This window comes from Eurytemora carolleeae, unplaced genomic scaffold (genome assembly GCF_000591075.1).
Source record: "Eurytemora carolleeae unplaced genomic scaffold, Eaff_2.0 scaffold354, whole genome shotgun sequence".
Lineage (NCBI taxonomy): Eukaryota > Metazoa > Arthropoda > Copepoda > Calanoida > Temoridae > Eurytemora > Eurytemora carolleeae.
In genome coordinates this window covers 92,615-109,361 of record NW_019396571.1, presented here as the reverse complement: position 1 = coordinate 109,361, position 16,747 = coordinate 92,615, and the positions used below count along the sequence as shown (strand labels likewise).

Here is a 16,747-nt window from a genome sequence, read left to right as displayed (position 1 = left end):
ACTAATATCATTTATATATCAGCACTAATATCATTTATATATCAGCACTAATATCATTTATATATCAGTCCATTAGGCGCGCCTGATCCAATCAGGGTGTAGTCCTGTGTTTGTTGTCTATTCTGAACCAATAAAAATAGTATGGCGGTAACATCTATCTTTCTATCTATCTCATTATCCAATCAGAGTTATGAATCCTTCAATCGGCGCTATCAGTAAATGGAAATATATATTTCTACTGAAACTATAGTGAGCAGGGCATCGTTATTATCCGTTTTTTAAACATTCAGAATCTTCAGGCTTTTAAAACAAAAACCAGGACATTACAAAATTTAATCGAAAAACTAAAAAAAATCTTTTTTGTTTGTTTTTATATTTGGAATTTTGACCTAATTTGAAATTCTCAACTTGCTTACTTTAAACCTTATCCACAACGTTTTTCCAAATAATTCAAATAATTCAAATAGTTCAAATAATTCAAATAATTTAAATAATTCAAATAATTAAAATAATTCAAATAATTCAAATAATTCTTAGAATTCAAATAATTCTTAGAATTCAAATGATTCAAATAATTCAAATAATTCTTAGAATTCAAATATTTCAAATAATTCAAATAATTCTTAGAATTCAAATAATTCAAATAATTTAAATAATGTTTTCGACCTTTTCAGGTCTTTGGCAAAGATTTATTTCCTCTGTTGTTAGAAATTGTTTTCTATTTTATCCTTTTATTTATTTTATTTTATTCTTTTCAATATATTTCCTTCAAAGACATTTTTTCAGCGACATCTGTCTTTAGAACAATTGAAAACCCAATACTAACCTATGTGGTGTACATCACGCAAATCTGCCCCTTTAGTAAAAGTAAATTAAGCCTATATGAAGCATAAAGTCTGACTGCGTCAACTTTGTTGCACCGGCTAGTCCTGTCCATAGAGCTAGGTACACTACAAAGTACAAACAGGGACCGGAAAGGTTGACCCGGCTCGGAAATTCAAATGTTCTACGGCTGCCCGTGACATGGTGCCAGCCTAGTCGTTTTTTTCAATAGCTTTCTTGTCGAATCGATTTTTTTAATGTAATTTTTGTTAACACCATTTTTCCACATCAATCTCACCTAAGAGGATGATCCGGTTTTCTTATAAAATGTCGGAATCGGAAATTTAAAAGAGTATCGTCGAGTTTTGTTTTTGGGGTGTGTGTAGATTTACATCAAGAATTAAAAAATAAAGAGAGAATATAAAGCTAAGCATATAAAATAATATTTCGTTTATATTAAAATCTACAAAATTGCTGTATCCAATTCCGATCCCGGGTTTCATAAGTTTTGTGCTCTGTAGTCAGGGAGTAAGGAAAATAAGTGAGATATAACTGACCATATGAATATGCGTGCTTTGCAGACGGGTACTCCATTTGTATAAGAAATATTCAGAATAGGTTATTGTATGCGCGGTTATTGTACATCAGACAAATATTTCTTATACAAATGGAGTACCGTCTGCAAAGCATGTATAATCATATGGTAGGGAAGAACCGCGCCAGTTATATCTCCCTTCTATTCCTTACTCTCAGTCTGTAGTACACTATTTCATCTAGATGCCCTGTGATTGATAAGGTACTTCAAATGAACTTAACAGTGATTTCAACTTTTTTTTATATTTTAAATTTTTTTATATTTAGGTTGAGCCAGGTTTCTCTTCTAATTGTTCTTGGTAAAACTTTTTTACTTGTATATTTGTTTAATTAAAGGGACTGTAAAGTGTATATTTGTTTAATAAAAGGGACTGTAAAGTAAATTTGTTCAATTAAAGGGACTGTAAAGTGTATATTTGTTTGCTTAAAGGGACTGTAAAGTGTATATTTAAGTTTACTTAAAGGGACTGTATATTTGTTTACTTAAAGGGACTGTAAAGTAAATTTGTTTAATTAAAGGGACTGTAAAGTGTATATTTGTTTGCTTAAAGGGACTGTAAAGTGTATATTTGTTTACTTAAAGGGACTGTACAGTGTATATTTATTTACTTAAAGGGACTGTAAAGTGTATATTTGTTTATTTAAAGGGACTGTAAAGTATATATTTGTTTACTTAAAGGGACTGTAAAGTGTATATTTGTTTACTTAAAGGGACAGTTAAGTATATATTTGTTTACTTAAAGGGACTGTAAATTGTATATTTGTTTACTTAAAGGGACTGTAAAGTGTATATTTGTTTACATAAAGGGACTGTAAAGTATATATTTGTTTACTTAAAGGGACTGTAAAGTGTATATTTGTTTAATTAAAGGGACTGTAAAGTGTATATTTGTTTAATTAAAGGGACTGTAAAGTGTATATTTGTTTACTTAAAGGGACTGTAAAGTGTATATTTGTTTAATTAAACTGTAAAACGTAAACTTTATTTCAATTGACTCCAAGATGGCAACGGTACCTTAATCTGATTAATAACAATTCCCATGTTTGCCTGCAGTAGAAATGCGCATATCACTTTTGTATTACAGGAAACCAGGATATGATGATAAATATTGAAATAACGCTCACAGTTCCTTTAAGCTAAACTATACATCTATTTCTAAAAACTTATAAACCCCCATTTTTGGGATTTAAAACCCAATGAAGTACATCTTACCGTAAAGATATAAATTGGTGGATAATTAGAAAAGTCTAAACAAATCGATTTAAAAAAGATAATTTTTAAAACCTGGACTACGATTCCTCAATAAAAAGGTGAAATACAGAAATAAGAGATTTTATTGAAAACCGTCACGAGGCGTGGACAAAATGTCTGAAACACCAACACAAAAAAACATGTGTTTCTTGTCATACTGCAGACCCAAAACGGGCTTAAAACGGAACGGAATTTAGTTTATTTTTTTAGAGATATGTAAAAAATAACATCAATCTTTGAAAATCTCAAATCTCAGTTTAATGTTGCACAAAAACCAGAGACTTTTTGAAAAATAATACATTTTAATTTCCTGTGAAGAAATATTAATTAATATATTTTTTAGTATTCATTATATGTCACAGTATTCGTTGGATTCCTAATATATTTGAGCTCTACAATGCAGAGGAGGTATTATAAAATATATATAATCTTTCAAAAAAACTTTAAATCATTTTTAATTTAAAAATGATTTGAAGTAATTACTCTTTTCTGCTCCTTCTAAATAGTTTGTCAGAGATATGTTTTATATATATATATTTTTCTCTTTAAGGTGATCTAAAGGTTGCAAGCTCTAGTGTATCTAGGTTGTAAGCTCTAATGTATCTAGATTGCAAGCTTTAGTGTATCTAGGTTGCAAGCTTTAGTGTATCTAGGTTGCAAGCTCTAGTGTATCTAGGTAGCAAGCTCTAGTGTATCTAGGTTGCAAGCTCTAGTGTAGCTAGGTTGCAAGCTCTAGTGTAGCTAGGTTGTAAGCTCTAGTGTATCTACGTTGCAAGCTCTAGTGTATCTAGGTATCAAGCTCTAGTGTATCTAGGTTGCAAGCTTTAGTGAATCTAGGTTGTAAGCTCAGTGTATCTAGGTTGTAAGCTCTAGAGTATCTACGTTGCAGGCTCTAGTGTATCTAGGTTGTAAGCTCTAGTGTATCTAGGTTGTAAGATCTAGAGTATCTAGGTTGTAAGCTCTAGTGTATCTAGGTTGCAAGCTCTAGTGTATCTAGGTTGCAAGCTCTAGTGTATCTAGGTTGCAAGCTGATGTGTATCTAGGTTGCAAACTCTAGTGTATCTAGGTTGTAAGCTCTAGTGTATCTAGGTTGTACGCTCTAGTGTATCTAGGTTATTAGCTCTAGTGTATCTAGGTTGCAAGCTCTAGTGTATCTACGTTGCAAGGTCTTGTGTACCTAGGTTGCAAGCTCTAGTGTATCTAGGTTGTAAGCTCTAGTGTATTTAGGTAACTAGCTCTAGTGTATCTAGGTTGCAAGCTCTAGTGTATCTAGGTAGCAAGCTCTAGAGTATCTAGGTTGCAAGCTCTAGTGTATCTAGGTTGTAAGCTCGAGTGTATCTAGATTGCAAGCTCTAGATTATCTAGGTTGCAAGCTCTAGTGTATCTAGATAGTAAGCTCTAGTGTATCTAGGTTACAAGCTCTAGTGTATCTAGGTTGTAAGCTCTAGTGTATCTAGGTTGCAAGCTCTAGTGTATCTAGGTTGCAAGCTCTAGTGTATCTAGGTTGTAAGCTCTAGTGTATCTAGGTTGTAAGCTCTAGTGTATCTAGGTTGTAAGCTCTAGTGTATCTAGGTAGCAAGATCTCACGAAAAAAATCACAAGAATTTTGCCTACTTATTTTTTTATAGCAAAAAATATATTTCAAAGTTTTAAAATCAACATCTCTAGAATTTTAATTTTGAAAACAATCGTTTTTGAAAAAACGATCGTTTTTAAAAAACAATCGTTAAAAAAATGGTCCCTTATCGTTTTTGTAAAAACAGTCATTTTCAATTTTGATCATTATTCGGTTTCTAAATGTTCAAAACGAATAAGTCGTTTTCAAAAACGATTTTTTGAAAACGAAACGAAAAACAATAGTTTTTCGATTGTTTTCAAGAACGATTAACAACCCTTATAGTACCTTAAAGCAGAAAAGGCAGAAAGGTAACAATATTTGCTATAACTTATACTTTTTTAACTTAAGTTTCCGGTATTTAAATTTTTTATTATCTTCTGAAATGGAAAAAGTCATTTAGTAAAAATGGCAAATATCTTTTGTTTTTGAGATATTATTCAAACTTTAGATGATTTTAATTAATTAGACTTATCTTATTCATAAATTGGACTTATCTTATTGATAAATTAGACTTATCTTATTCATAAATTAGACTTAACTTATTCATAAATTGGACTTATCTTATTCATAAATGGCAGCGCCAAAGTTACCTAATATCTTTGAACAATTCCTTAACAGGGAGAATTTCATAGATAAATGTTTATGATCAACAATTTTTATTTGCAGGATGAATGGCCCTCTTGGTTAAACTATTTCTCAGGAAAAAATTCAAATTTTTTATTGTTAAAACTGTTCAAAAGGATGAAAGAAGTTTTTCTAAGTTTTGGAAATTTCTTTTTAGAATTTTTATTCTCAGGGGTATCTCATTTCTGTATGACGTTCAATGCTTCAGGAATCATTCATTAGTTTTCATCTCACTTGAATCAGATTCTATATAAGCATATTTGGCAAAAATCTACAAATTGGAAGAAAACAATCAATTGAAAAATATTTGAAAGAAATAGCAAAGCGTTCTCTTTGTGCCATCTGTTTTTGCAATGGAATTATACTTTGGAGAAAAAAAAACACAGTGGTAAGCGGTTGAACAAGCGGTTGAATGAGTGGTTGAAAGAGTGGTTGAATGAGCGGTTGAACAAGCCATTGAACGAATGGTTGAAAGAGCGGTTGAAAGAGCGGTTGAAAGAGCGGTTGAAAGAGCGGTTGAATGAGCAATTGAATGAGCGGTTGAATGAGCGGTTGAACAAGTGGTTAAAAGAGCGGTTGAAAAAGCTGTTGAACAAGCCATTGAACAAGAGGTTGAAAGAGCGGTTGAACGAGTGGTTGAGCGAGCCATTGAACAAGTGGTTGAGAGAGCGGTTGAACGAGTAGTTGAGTGAGCCATTAAACAAGTGGTTGAGAAAGAGGTTGAACGAGCTGTTGAACGAGGCATTGAATGAGCATGGTTGAAAGAGTGGTTGAACGAGCGGTTGAGATTTGGTTAAGACTCCACAATATAGTTTAGAATAAGAAATGGTACTTTTTCCCCCATACTTAATAATTGATTAAAAATCTGAAATTATGATATTTAGGTGAATATTTTTGGCCTCAACCGTTGGGTTTCACGTTTTTATATATATTTGTTTGCTTTGAACATTTGTGATTGCTGTAATAAAGGAATATAAATATTGTTTACTTTTTACCGCTGAATGGCATCAAAAGTAAAATAAAGGAATTAAAGGAATCAGAATTAAAGGTAAAGTAATTAAACAAAAATTTGTAATTTCAGCGGTTGAAACTAAAAAAATTGTATAAATTTTTTATTTTTAATTCTAAACTGCAAAGAGTCTGAGATGTGTACCCACTATCGAAATTTTGTTCAACCGCTATTGCTTGGGTTTTTTCTCCAAAGAAAAAATCATTGTTATTTTTGTGCCAAAAATGGAGGAAAATTGGGAAAATATATCAAGATAAGATTGTCAAAAAATTTATTAGGTTTTTACTCTTTAATCTCTATCACTTTATATTGTTCTAAGTCAAATTAAAGAAATTACAACCTCAGAAAAGGAAAGATCAATCAATCATTCAATGTTGATAAACCGTTCAGAGCTGAAAACTTGAAAATTGTATACCCTATATCTCGATAGCTAACTTTCTGTATTCATTGTGGACACTTTTGATATTCTGCTAAATCCTCATTTTTTGGATATCCCTACTGGATTCCGTCCAATGAGAGTGCGGGAAAGTTCCTTCATTGATTGTACCTAAATTTCCAGGCGTCTGATTGGCTGTTTCTACAAACGACTCTCTCTCTGATTGGTTTAGTTTTATGCACTTTACCGGATATCAAATGATAATTAAAATAATCTGCAGATTAGCAAAAAAGGACGATCAAGCATTATTCTAGATATCCACAATTCTAAAGTTTTTCAGCTCTATTTATTTTTAATCAAATTTAAGAAAACTAATGAATGATGTTTCCCAGTGAATTTCTACATTTATGCTATCAAACACAGAACTCTCTTTACACACAGGAAACATTTTTAGATATCATTCAAATGCAAAGGGAAGGTTAAAGCTGAAATCTTGATTAAAGACAATATTAAGGTCATTGTCAAGATTAAGTCAAAATCAAGATCAATGCAAAGATTAAACTCAAGATCAAAGTAAAGATTAAAGTCAAGATCAAAGTCAAGGTTTAAGTCAAAATCAAGGACAAAGTCAAGGTTTAAGTAAAGACCAAGGTCAAAAGTAGAGATAAAGTCAAGATTAAGATCAAAGTCAACATTAAAGTCAAGATCGATTACAAAGTTAACGTTAAAGTCAAGATCAAGGTGAAAATCAACATTTCAGTCAATATCAAGATCAAAAGTAAGTCAAGAGCAAAGTCAAAGTTAAAGTCAAGATCAAAGGAAAAAGTACATAATACATGATACATGGTACATGATACATGATACCATGATATCTCATACATCATACTTGATACTTGATACATGATACATGATACTTGATACATGATACATGATACTTGATACATGATACATGATACATGATACTTGATACATGATACATGATACATGATGTATGATAAATGATACCTAACGATGTAGCCTGGATGTTGAACCTGAGAGTATGATTGTACCAAACTGCCAAAATGTTCAGGTACTCGGAGCAATATGATAGAATAAAAGAAAATAATTTTAAATATGTAAAACAAATTTAATCGTTTTAAATATAAGATAAACTGATTATAGAGGTTAAGTGGCGGATTGTTCTTAGCAGAGCCAACCCCCAGTTGATTAGCTCCTAAGCCTTCTCATCAGCTCCTAAACCTTCTAATCAGCTCCTAAGCCTTCTCATCAGCTCCTAAACCTTCTCATCAACTTCTGAACTTTCTCCTCAGCTCCTAAACCTTCTCATCAGCTTCTAAACCTTTTCATCAGCTCCTAAACCTTTTCATCAGCTCCTAAACCTTCTCCTCAGCTTCTGAACCTTCTCCTCTGCTCCTAAACCTTCTCATCAGCTTCTAAACCTTTTCATCAGCTCCTAAACCTTTTCATCAGCTTCTAAACCTTCTCATCAGCTTCTGAACCTTCTCCTCGGCTGCAAAACCTTTACCTTAGCTCCTAATCATTCTCCTCAGCTCCTAAATCTTTTCATCAGCTCCTTAACATTCTCATCAGCTTCTAAACCTTCTCAGCAGCTCCTAAAGCTTATCAGCAGTTTTTAAGCCATCTCATCAGCTCCAAAACCTTTTTTATTAGCCCATAAATCTTCTCATCAGCGCCAAATCTTCTAATTAGCTCCTAAACCTTCTCACTGGCTCTCAAATATTTCCATCAGCTCCTAAACCCTCTCATCATTCTCTGAACCTTCTCACCAGTTCCTAAACCTTCTCTTCAGCTCCTAAACCTTCTCAGGAGCCCCTAAACCTTCTCATCAGCTCCTAAACCTTCTCATCAGCCCCTGAACCTTCTCATCAGCGCCAATCCTTTTCATCAGCTCTTCAACCTTCTCACTAGCTCCCAAATAATTTTATCAGCTCCTAAACCCTCTCACCAGCTCCCAAACCTTCTCATTAGCTCCTTGACCTTCTCTGTAGCTTCTAACCCTTATACTCAGCACCTAAACCTTTTCACTAGCTAGGCTCCTAAACTTTCTCACCAGCTCCTAAACTTTCTCACCAGCTCCAAAACCTTTTCATCAGCTTCTAAACCTTCTCATCCGCTCATAATCTTCTTTTCAACTCTAGATCCTTCTCCTCAGCCCCTAAACCTTCTCCTTAGCTCCTAAACCTTCTCCTCGGCCTCTAAACCTTCTCCTTAGCTCCCAGCTTTTAAATTCAGCTTTTAAACCGTTTAATTAAATTTGAAATCTTCTTCTTCTCTAATGAACCCATGTAAAATATTATATTTGTTTATTCAATATGTTGTAAATGTAAATTTTAAAATATAGATGTCACTAGCTGAAGTGATCAGCAATGCCCGTGGAATTTTCAGGCTGAAAGGGACTGAACAAATTCATACCGAGAGATTCTCTAAATTCCCCTCTTATATATATTCTATTCTCTTTGGGAATATACTTCTTAAATTGTATTGACCATGAATGATAGCCTTGAAAATAAATTCTATCCCATGAGAGAAATTTGAAATTTCTAACAATCAAAGAATTTGTTGTCGGCCATTTTATAAATTAATCGGTGAAGAAAAATATTTAATAACAGGTTTGAGATTCTTTTTAAACCAATTTTAACTAACGTATTAATAAATAAAAGGGTGAGAAATGAACTGAGGGCCCTTTCAGTCAAGAGAACGAACCAATCTGGCATTCTTAGAATCCGATTTGTTGATCTAAATATTTAATCTCAAGACTAACATAATCTCGAGATTATGTTAGTCTTGAGATTAGCAAAAACAGAGGATTAAGCATTAATCCCGATATCCACCATTCTAAAGTTCCCAGCTCAGGACTTTTAAATCTCTTAATTGGTGACAAGAACTTTTGAACCAATTAAATGATCAGATTAAAAAGTTAAAGACATAGATATTTTATTCATTCTTGAACAAACAAAACTTTTGAGGGTACCATAATGAATCAGACATGACGCTATACAAATGGAGGGTCACGTGTAATAAAGCATACAGTTTTTGAAATTATAGAAGAAGTAACTTATCTTTTTTAACTGAATTAAAAAGTTGAATTGTGTTAATTATTTTCAAATATTGAACAAGAAACGTTTTTTACACTATTGATTCTAATATCTTAAAAATGTGATATTTGGCATTTTTTGGACAAAATTTTTCAATACGCGTCTTTGAAGTTTTTGTATTAAAAAAGTAAATAAAGAATGAGAATTTTTTATCTAACTTTTGAATTCCTTCAGAGCATAATGCTTTTTTGTAAAGAAAATACACCAGTGAAACAAAAAAGTTCTCTAAATTATATAACAAAAATGTAGATACCCATATCGAGATGTTTCGAAAAAATTTAAAAAATCGGATCTATCATTTCTAAAAATGATAGATAACACAAAGCCTACATGTATTGGTAATTTTTTAACAAAATAAATATCATGTTGTCCCAGGGTTATGAGAAGTACACATCATGTCTTCGGATCAAAATATATAATGGTTAAATAGAATTGATCTGGAATCTTAACTCTTTTCATTATGGCCCCCCCCCCCCCGTAGTTTTTTTTGTGATAACTCAAAAAGTATAGGTCTGAGGCTGTTCAAATGTTTTAACTTTTCTAAATGTTTTGACTAATAAGTGACAACTTAATTGAAATAATATTAACGAAATAAATATTGTAAATTAAATAAATTTATTAAATTTTGAATTGTGTTAAATTAAATTGGTAGAATTAGTTTAGTTTTCAAATCTTTATCATCTTCATCTTCACTTTCTGTTGTTATTGTCTGATTAACCACACTCTGCTCATCATCAATATATTTTCAACATTTTTAAACAAAAATGGATTTTTTCCTCATAACAAGATTCATTACCCTCAGCCAAAGCTGTGGGGTTCTAAAAGCACAGAACGACTTAAATATCACCTATGATTGATTTAAAAAATCATTGCAGAAATCCGCGAAATTGACTCAAATAATTGTTAAAAGTTGAAAATAAACAAGCGTTGACATTGATTATTTGATCAAAGTGAAAGGATAAAATTATAATAATTGTACAATGTTTGGATCTTATATCAAACAATCTAATTGCTATAGAACCCTATCTACAAAAAAATAAATGCTGACTGATTCAAAATCCAGAAAATCTCCAAATTTGAAGTTGTTGAGAAAAAGCTAGAAATGATCAGGCCCAGGCGCGTTGTGGAGGTTTAGCCTAGGGGGGTGCACTTTTTTGTGTGCACCCCCCTAACGGTTGATGTGCACCCCCTAAAAAACCGGTATTAAGAAAAAATAAAGTTTAAATTCTATATTAATCTACCTGAATGCTGACTATTAGTCATCTGGCCATAATTATCAATCATTTTAAATGAAAACCCCCGCGAAAAAATATTGTAAATAATATTAAGGTACAAGAAAGAATTTGAGAAATAATCATAAAATGGACAAATTGTGACATTGTCGATTGATAAGAAAAGTAAAAAATCTGAATATATATGTAAGTTTACTGTTTAATAAATTAGAGCTTGCCTCTGCCTCTAGGGAGGTGCATGTCTAGGGGGGCACAGGGATACCACCCCCCCCCCTCCACTACGCGCCTGATCAGCCTGTATACAGTGTGCAGTGAAAAAAAATATTTCGATAAAAAGCGCATGTGTCATATTATTGCCGCAATATTTGTGTTCTTTGAAGAAATTAATAGTCGTCTTCAACATGACAAAATTCTTGCTAAACTTTCAATACGACTGTTTATAATGTCAAAACTAAAAAATAACGCGTTTCTTGAACCTGTCATGCAAAACAAAGCAAATTTACTATACAGGGATTCCCACACATTATGAGCCTTTGGTGACAACCTAAAACTTATAGTTCATTTCTTGATCAATTTAACCATAGTCAAGGTTGCAAAGCAAAAGCAAATTTACATCTTTAGAGAACCATAATTACATAGATATACAAGAATATAGATCGGTAATGCAGACTGTAAAGCTGAAAATTGTACAACCCCTTGTACATCAGGAACTCATCATTTGAATTCAACTTTCAAGTATAGTTTGCAAATTTGTAAAGAAACCCCAATAAAATTTGTACAGAGTACAAATATACTTGCCGCAAACCTTTATATATAATGTACTGTATGTCAGTAGCTAGTACCATACAGTGAAACCCTTAATAAAGAATACATCGAAAGAATTCATCAAATGTCGTATTCTTCACTTTCTGATAATGGAATGTTGCAGATATTTTGTTTTTAATTAAATGATTATATGGAACTCTTTTAAACTGTTTCCGCATATTAATGGCTAATTATTTATTTTCGCAAATACTGAAATTTACGTAATATAGTATAAAACTCATTGAAAAATTGTCAAGACGACATTTGATAAATTCTTCCGATGTATTCGTTATTAAGGAATTCACTGTAGCTAAATTGCCATTTTCAATTTCAACGGTAACCTCCAGTGTGATGAAGACGATACAAGCTACCTGTATTCTGGTACAGGGTGTCCCACGAAACATGACAGTTGATAAAGTGTTCTGAATGTCGTCTTCCCTATACTGTATTAGATATTAAAGGCTTTTTTCAATTTATTTCGTTAGAAAAATCTTTAGTTTAAATATATTTTACTTTGAAATCAATTATTCTATAACATGACTTCCAAAAAATATATTTATTATTTTCTTAGGTATAAAACAACTCAACAAATTATGGAAGAAGACATCTTAAACTAATTCACCAACTGTCATGTTTCGTGGGACACCCTGTATATCTATGCATAATTAGTATATAATAACTAATAAATTAACAATGAAGGAAAGAGAAAAGATATAGAGATTAATTTAATTTCTCTCGAACATTCCGTGACGGTCAGACCCTGCAGAGATTCGGGAATCAAGCATTCATCTTTAAATTTAAAAGTGCCCCCATTGGATATCGAGGTCAAGCGGTGCAAGATTTACAATACTCTACACACAAGTTACAAAATCTCTGGGTGACTCCGTAGTTTGATATAAGTGATTGGTTCATTTAATATTTAATATATTTTTTCTTCCTGAAGTTTTGAGGATATAACGTTACCAAACATCCAACACACCTAGAGACCAATTTTACAGTTACAATTATCAAACTGTAATTTTTAGATGAACATTTTTCAAAAAAGTAAAAAATATATACAATTGCGGGCAACATGGAGGAAATACATGACAACTTATAGTAATTGAATTTAGTTTTCAATTTACAAAAAAAATGAATAGGTTCAGTCATAGGGCTGGGCAAAGTTCCGTTAACGAAACTTATGTTTTAAAAGTTTCCGGAAAAGTTCGTTAACAAATGGCTAAAACAGTTGATTTTTAAATCTTCAACCCTATCACGATTGGTGGGTGGGGGGCTTGTTTTCCACTCCCCCCTTGTGGTTTTTCTAAATGCTCAAACTTCTTCACTTTTTCAACTTCATAGTTGTGAACAAATTTTTCTTAATTCTCCCTTGCATCCTAACCATAAAGTTAGAGGTCTAATTATTTCTAATATTCAGGCCTTGAAAAATTGAACTATAAGGACATGAATCACCATCACCTTTCTTAACTCAAAGGGCAAAAAAATTGGGAAATTAAGGGTGGGTGGAACCCCCCCCCCCATCCCCAATCTATATTATACAAAAATAGCGCACTTGGGTTAGGGTTAACTGACTGAAAGAGCCAATTTTGAGAAGAAAAAATTTACGGTTGAAAACAAAAACGAAACCGATGTGTTTCAAAAAACGATGACTTTTGTTCTTTCTTTTCTGCTTAAAATTGCAGAAAATTTGCAGAAAATAAAAGAAATTCTTCAATGTTTTTTTAACATGTTTTGATCTTTTGGAATGTTGTCTTTGTCCAGCAATTTTACATGCAGTTAAACCCTAATTAAGCCATTCATCCAAAGAATTTAATAAATGTCGTCTTGACAATTTTTCAATAAATAAATAGCCATAAATATGCGGGAACAGTTTTAATGATCTCCATATAATGATTTAAATAAAAAACTAAATATCTGCAACATTTTATTGCCTCATTTTTATAGCAGCTGCACACAATATTTTCCCACAACCTTGTTATTTATCAAAATGTTACCATTCTTTAATTTTACTAATCTGAAGTTTGACAAGTCTATGCCAAGACCGACGACACTGGACTAAGCTAGTGGGATAGGTAAAATAGGCCTATGATAGGCCGGTTACCGTAAAAAGTTTGGTACCGCTATCAAAGTTGAAACCGGGACAACACAGGATAAGGGCAGGGCAGTACTTTCCCCGCGTCACTATAAGGCCGGAACAACTACAAAAGGGTCCGGTCAGTCCAGTTCGAATTCAAATTGACCCGAGTCCACCGTGTGACCTACCGGTATAAAGAGTATGACAGCTTCTAAGAAACAGCTCCATCCAAATCCAAGAAGATCGTATGCCTTGCTTCCTGCAGAGGTACACAGAGATCCACTCATATACCAGCACATCAACCATAAACTACTCACCATTGTCTGACAAAATAAAAATGTTTTCATTGAAAAATATTTTTAAAAAATTTGGTTTTGTGCATTTTAAAACTAAATTTCTCAATTCGCATATTTTTATACAGTGGTCAACAATTATACCAATACAATAAAGGCGAATTATTATTAATAACACCTTTTTCCAAATGTTAATTGACGACTTTTCTTTGTTTACATGGTTGTGTCTCTGCTGTTTAAAAGACTTTTGTAAGAAATCAAAATTGAAATAGAAAGTCGTCTTCATTGCAATGATATATACGAAGACGACAGTAACAGCAATTTTTCCTTGGACGTCCCCTTGCATGGGGTGAAGTGAGATACCACAAAAAAAAACATATAAAAAAGCGCCACAACCGGCACTAAAATTAAAGCCTAATTTGATTCTAAGGCGAGACTGTTTATTCAGAGAAATATAACTCAATACAACCAGTGACTCGAAACAGTATCACGTGGACAAAGCTAGGTTAGAGCCTGACAAAGGTCGTCTTTAGCTCCGCCACAATTCCCAAAATTAAAAATTAAAAAAACAACAGTAATAATTTTGGTAAATTTCATGGTCAAAGTGTAATGTTGAAAATAAAATGATTAGACAATAAAAATTCAACAATTTCTAAGTAAATACCTGCATCTATAAATAAATATTAATAAATCCTAACATTGGTATCCTAAAAAGTGTGGAATAGGAAGACGACTTTTATACTTTTCGTTATGATTTTACAGAGTCCAATAAACATGAAAAACAGCAATTGTGAATGTGAAGAGCACAGTACAAGCTCATTTCCCTTGAAAAGTTGACTGTAAACCAACTGTCAAAACTGTTTGTAATGTAGCAACATCTAAAAAGCCGTCTTGCTATTCCACATTTTCTAAGGATAACTGCATACTTACCTTTGTATGCTCGGTATTTGAGAGTTTAGAATTTGTAGCGCATTCAAGCATATAAGCTAATGATCCCATACAAATACAAGCCGCTCCTATCCCTATGACAATTTTCTGTTAATAATCTATAAAATAATTCTGGGTGCCCGGGAAATAATATGGGCTAAAAAAGTTTTTTTTTCAAAAATCAAAAACAAATTAATGATAAATTAATAGTTTAATTATTTAACTTAGATACTTTATCTTTAAGGTTGCCTGCACAAAGGATGAGACTTGAATGACGACCTTGAACTCTTTAAATAAACTAAGCTTTTTGGGCGCTTCGTGCCCATCTTCTATTTCTTCTTTTAAGTGTGGCTCATTATTTTTTTAGGCATTTCAAAATTTAACGAAATTAAAACTTTTGTACACACATTTTTGTAATTTTGAGCATCCAAAAACCTTCCAACAAAAAATTTGGGCCCGATCAGTTCAGCCGTGTTGTCGTTTATTGGATGCAAATGAACTGACACCCAGAAAAACAAACAGACAGACAAGCAAAGTATATATTTTCTAACAATTTTTTTGAAGGTTTTTACAAAAGATCATTACAAACTTGTACAGTATTATTTTAAAAGTAATAGTGTATTCCGATTTTTCCCACTTTGGGATTCTTGGGTTCCCTGACCCTCCCCTGGGGGGGAGGGGGAGGAGGGGGATCCCATGACCCCACAAAAGACCCAATGGGACGCAACATCCCAACATTTATTTTTGATATTTTCAAAATAATTGGTATTAGAAAGAGTCCGTTCATTTTTCTTATCTATTCATTGGTTCAGAATACCACTAATCTTTGAATTCTGTCTGATATTTCTGGTTTGTTGCTAGGAAATTTAGCTCATTATATGTTTCTAAATTCCATATCTTAGCTGCTGACACTGAACCCATGAACAATAATAAGAATAAAATAATAATCCTTGCAAGTTTTCAGCAGGTTTATAGATTGTTAAATGTTGATGACTTTACAAGCAAAGCATAGATGAAGGTTCAATTCGGTTTTGTGACTTTGAACTAGATTTTTAAGGAGAAACAAGAAAAAATAAATAAAGAAGAAAAAAGATCACAGCTGCAGGAAACCATATGAATATAGGGAAAAAAATTGAAAAGATTCCGTTCAATCTTCTCGTTTGTTGGGAACTCTGTTTGATGCCTATTACTTAGACATCAGAGGTCTGAGAAAATAGCAATATACATTGCGACCCATACAACTGTGGAATGGGAAGACGGTTGTTAGATTTCAGGATTTCAAAGAAACAAATAAATTGTGCAGTGTTCACAGACCCATTTCACTTGATAAGTTGATTTTACATGACTACCGGTAAATTATTTGCTTTATAATTACGTCAAATACAAAAAATTCCTATTCTACAGTTTTAAGATTACCTTGTAAAGCCAATGCTGCTGCAACTTGATGTTCGGAAATAAAACTAGATATCCCAGGCAGTGGGCCGCCCAATCCTTTCAAAACAAAAAAAAAATTATTCAAGAAAATATTTTTTAGATCTAGACATGGTTTGATGTAATACGAACCGAATTATATAGAACATTAGACACGAAATATGACAGTTGGTAAATAGTTTTGAAGGTCGTCTTCCGTACACTGTATTAGATACTAAAGGCTGTTTAATTGCACTTTATTTCGGTTAAAGAATCTTTTGCTCAAATTTATTTTACTTTGAAGTTAATTTTACTATATCTTCCATACAATGTATCAGATATTTAAGGCTGTTTGCAATTTATTTCGTTTAACAAATCATTTGCTCAAATTTATTTTACTTTGAAGTTAATTTTACCATAATATGACTCCGATATAATATTTTTATTATTGTCTTTGGTGTCAAACAACTTAACAAATAATGGAAGAAGACATTCTAAGCTATTTTATGTTTCTTGGGACACCCTGTCTGTGAATGGAGTTTAAAATAATTTCTTGATTCCATGATACTTATCAACTATATGGAGAAAAATTGACA

The 16,747-nt window shown here is 32.4% G+C and overlaps 2 protein-coding genes across 3 annotated transcripts in view; one reads left to right on the top strand and one right to left on the bottom strand.

The window, feature by feature from the left end:
* The window catches only part of LOC111705684 (probable G-protein coupled receptor frpr-1), a 30,103-nt gene extending 21,419 nt beyond the window's left edge, over positions 1–8,684 (top strand). The window contains exons 13-19 of one of the 2 annotated variants that reach the window (XM_023478312.1): positions 1,684–1,715; positions 3,012–3,076; positions 4,953–4,986; positions 5,083–5,118; positions 6,688–6,736; positions 7,313–7,364; positions 7,457–8,684. In XM_023478312.1, coding sequence (XP_023334080.1) covers positions 1,684–1,715; positions 3,012–3,076; positions 4,953–4,986; positions 5,083–5,118; positions 6,688–6,736; positions 7,313–7,364; positions 7,457–7,501 — 313 coding nt within the window. In that variant the 3' untranslated portion in view covers positions 7,502–8,684. Of the gene's footprint in view, positions 1–1,683; positions 1,716–3,011; positions 3,077–4,952; positions 4,987–5,082; positions 5,119–6,687; positions 6,737–7,312; positions 7,365–7,441 lie in introns of both variants that reach the window. The other variant, XM_023478313.1, reaches the window with a different exon arrangement.
* A 1,341-nt stretch (positions 8,685–10,025) lies between these two features.
* LOC111705682 (uncharacterized) lies at positions 10,026–16,445 on the bottom strand. The gene is made up of 5 exons (XM_023478311.1): positions 16,158–16,445; positions 14,745–14,836; positions 13,710–13,844; positions 12,385–12,426; positions 10,026–10,135 (listed from the first exon to the last, which is right to left on the bottom strand). Exons 2-5 carry the CDS (start codon positions 14,811–14,813, stop codon positions 10,052–10,054), a joined length of 330 nt encoding a protein of 109 aa, XP_023334079.1. The 5' UTR covers positions 14,814–14,836; positions 16,158–16,445; the 3' UTR covers positions 10,026–10,051.
* Between the last annotated feature and the right edge of the window lie 302 nt (positions 16,446–16,747).

What these genes read in the sequence shown, in the direction of transcription:
- LOC111705682 (XM_023478311.1), bottom strand. Translation starts at nt 14,813, where the DNA reads ATGGGATCATTAGCTTATATGCTTGAATGCGCTACAAATTCTAAACTC. An exon ending in CAAATACCGAGCATACAAAG is followed by an intron (nt 13,845 to 14,744) that starts GTAAGTATGCAG and finishes TTATTTTGTCAG; the next exon opens with ACAATGGTGAGTAGTTTATG. An exon ending in CTGTCATACTCTTTATACCG is followed by an intron (nt 12,427 to 13,709) that starts GTAGGTCACACG and finishes ATTGGTCTCTAG; the next exon opens with GTGTGTTGGATGTTTGGTAA.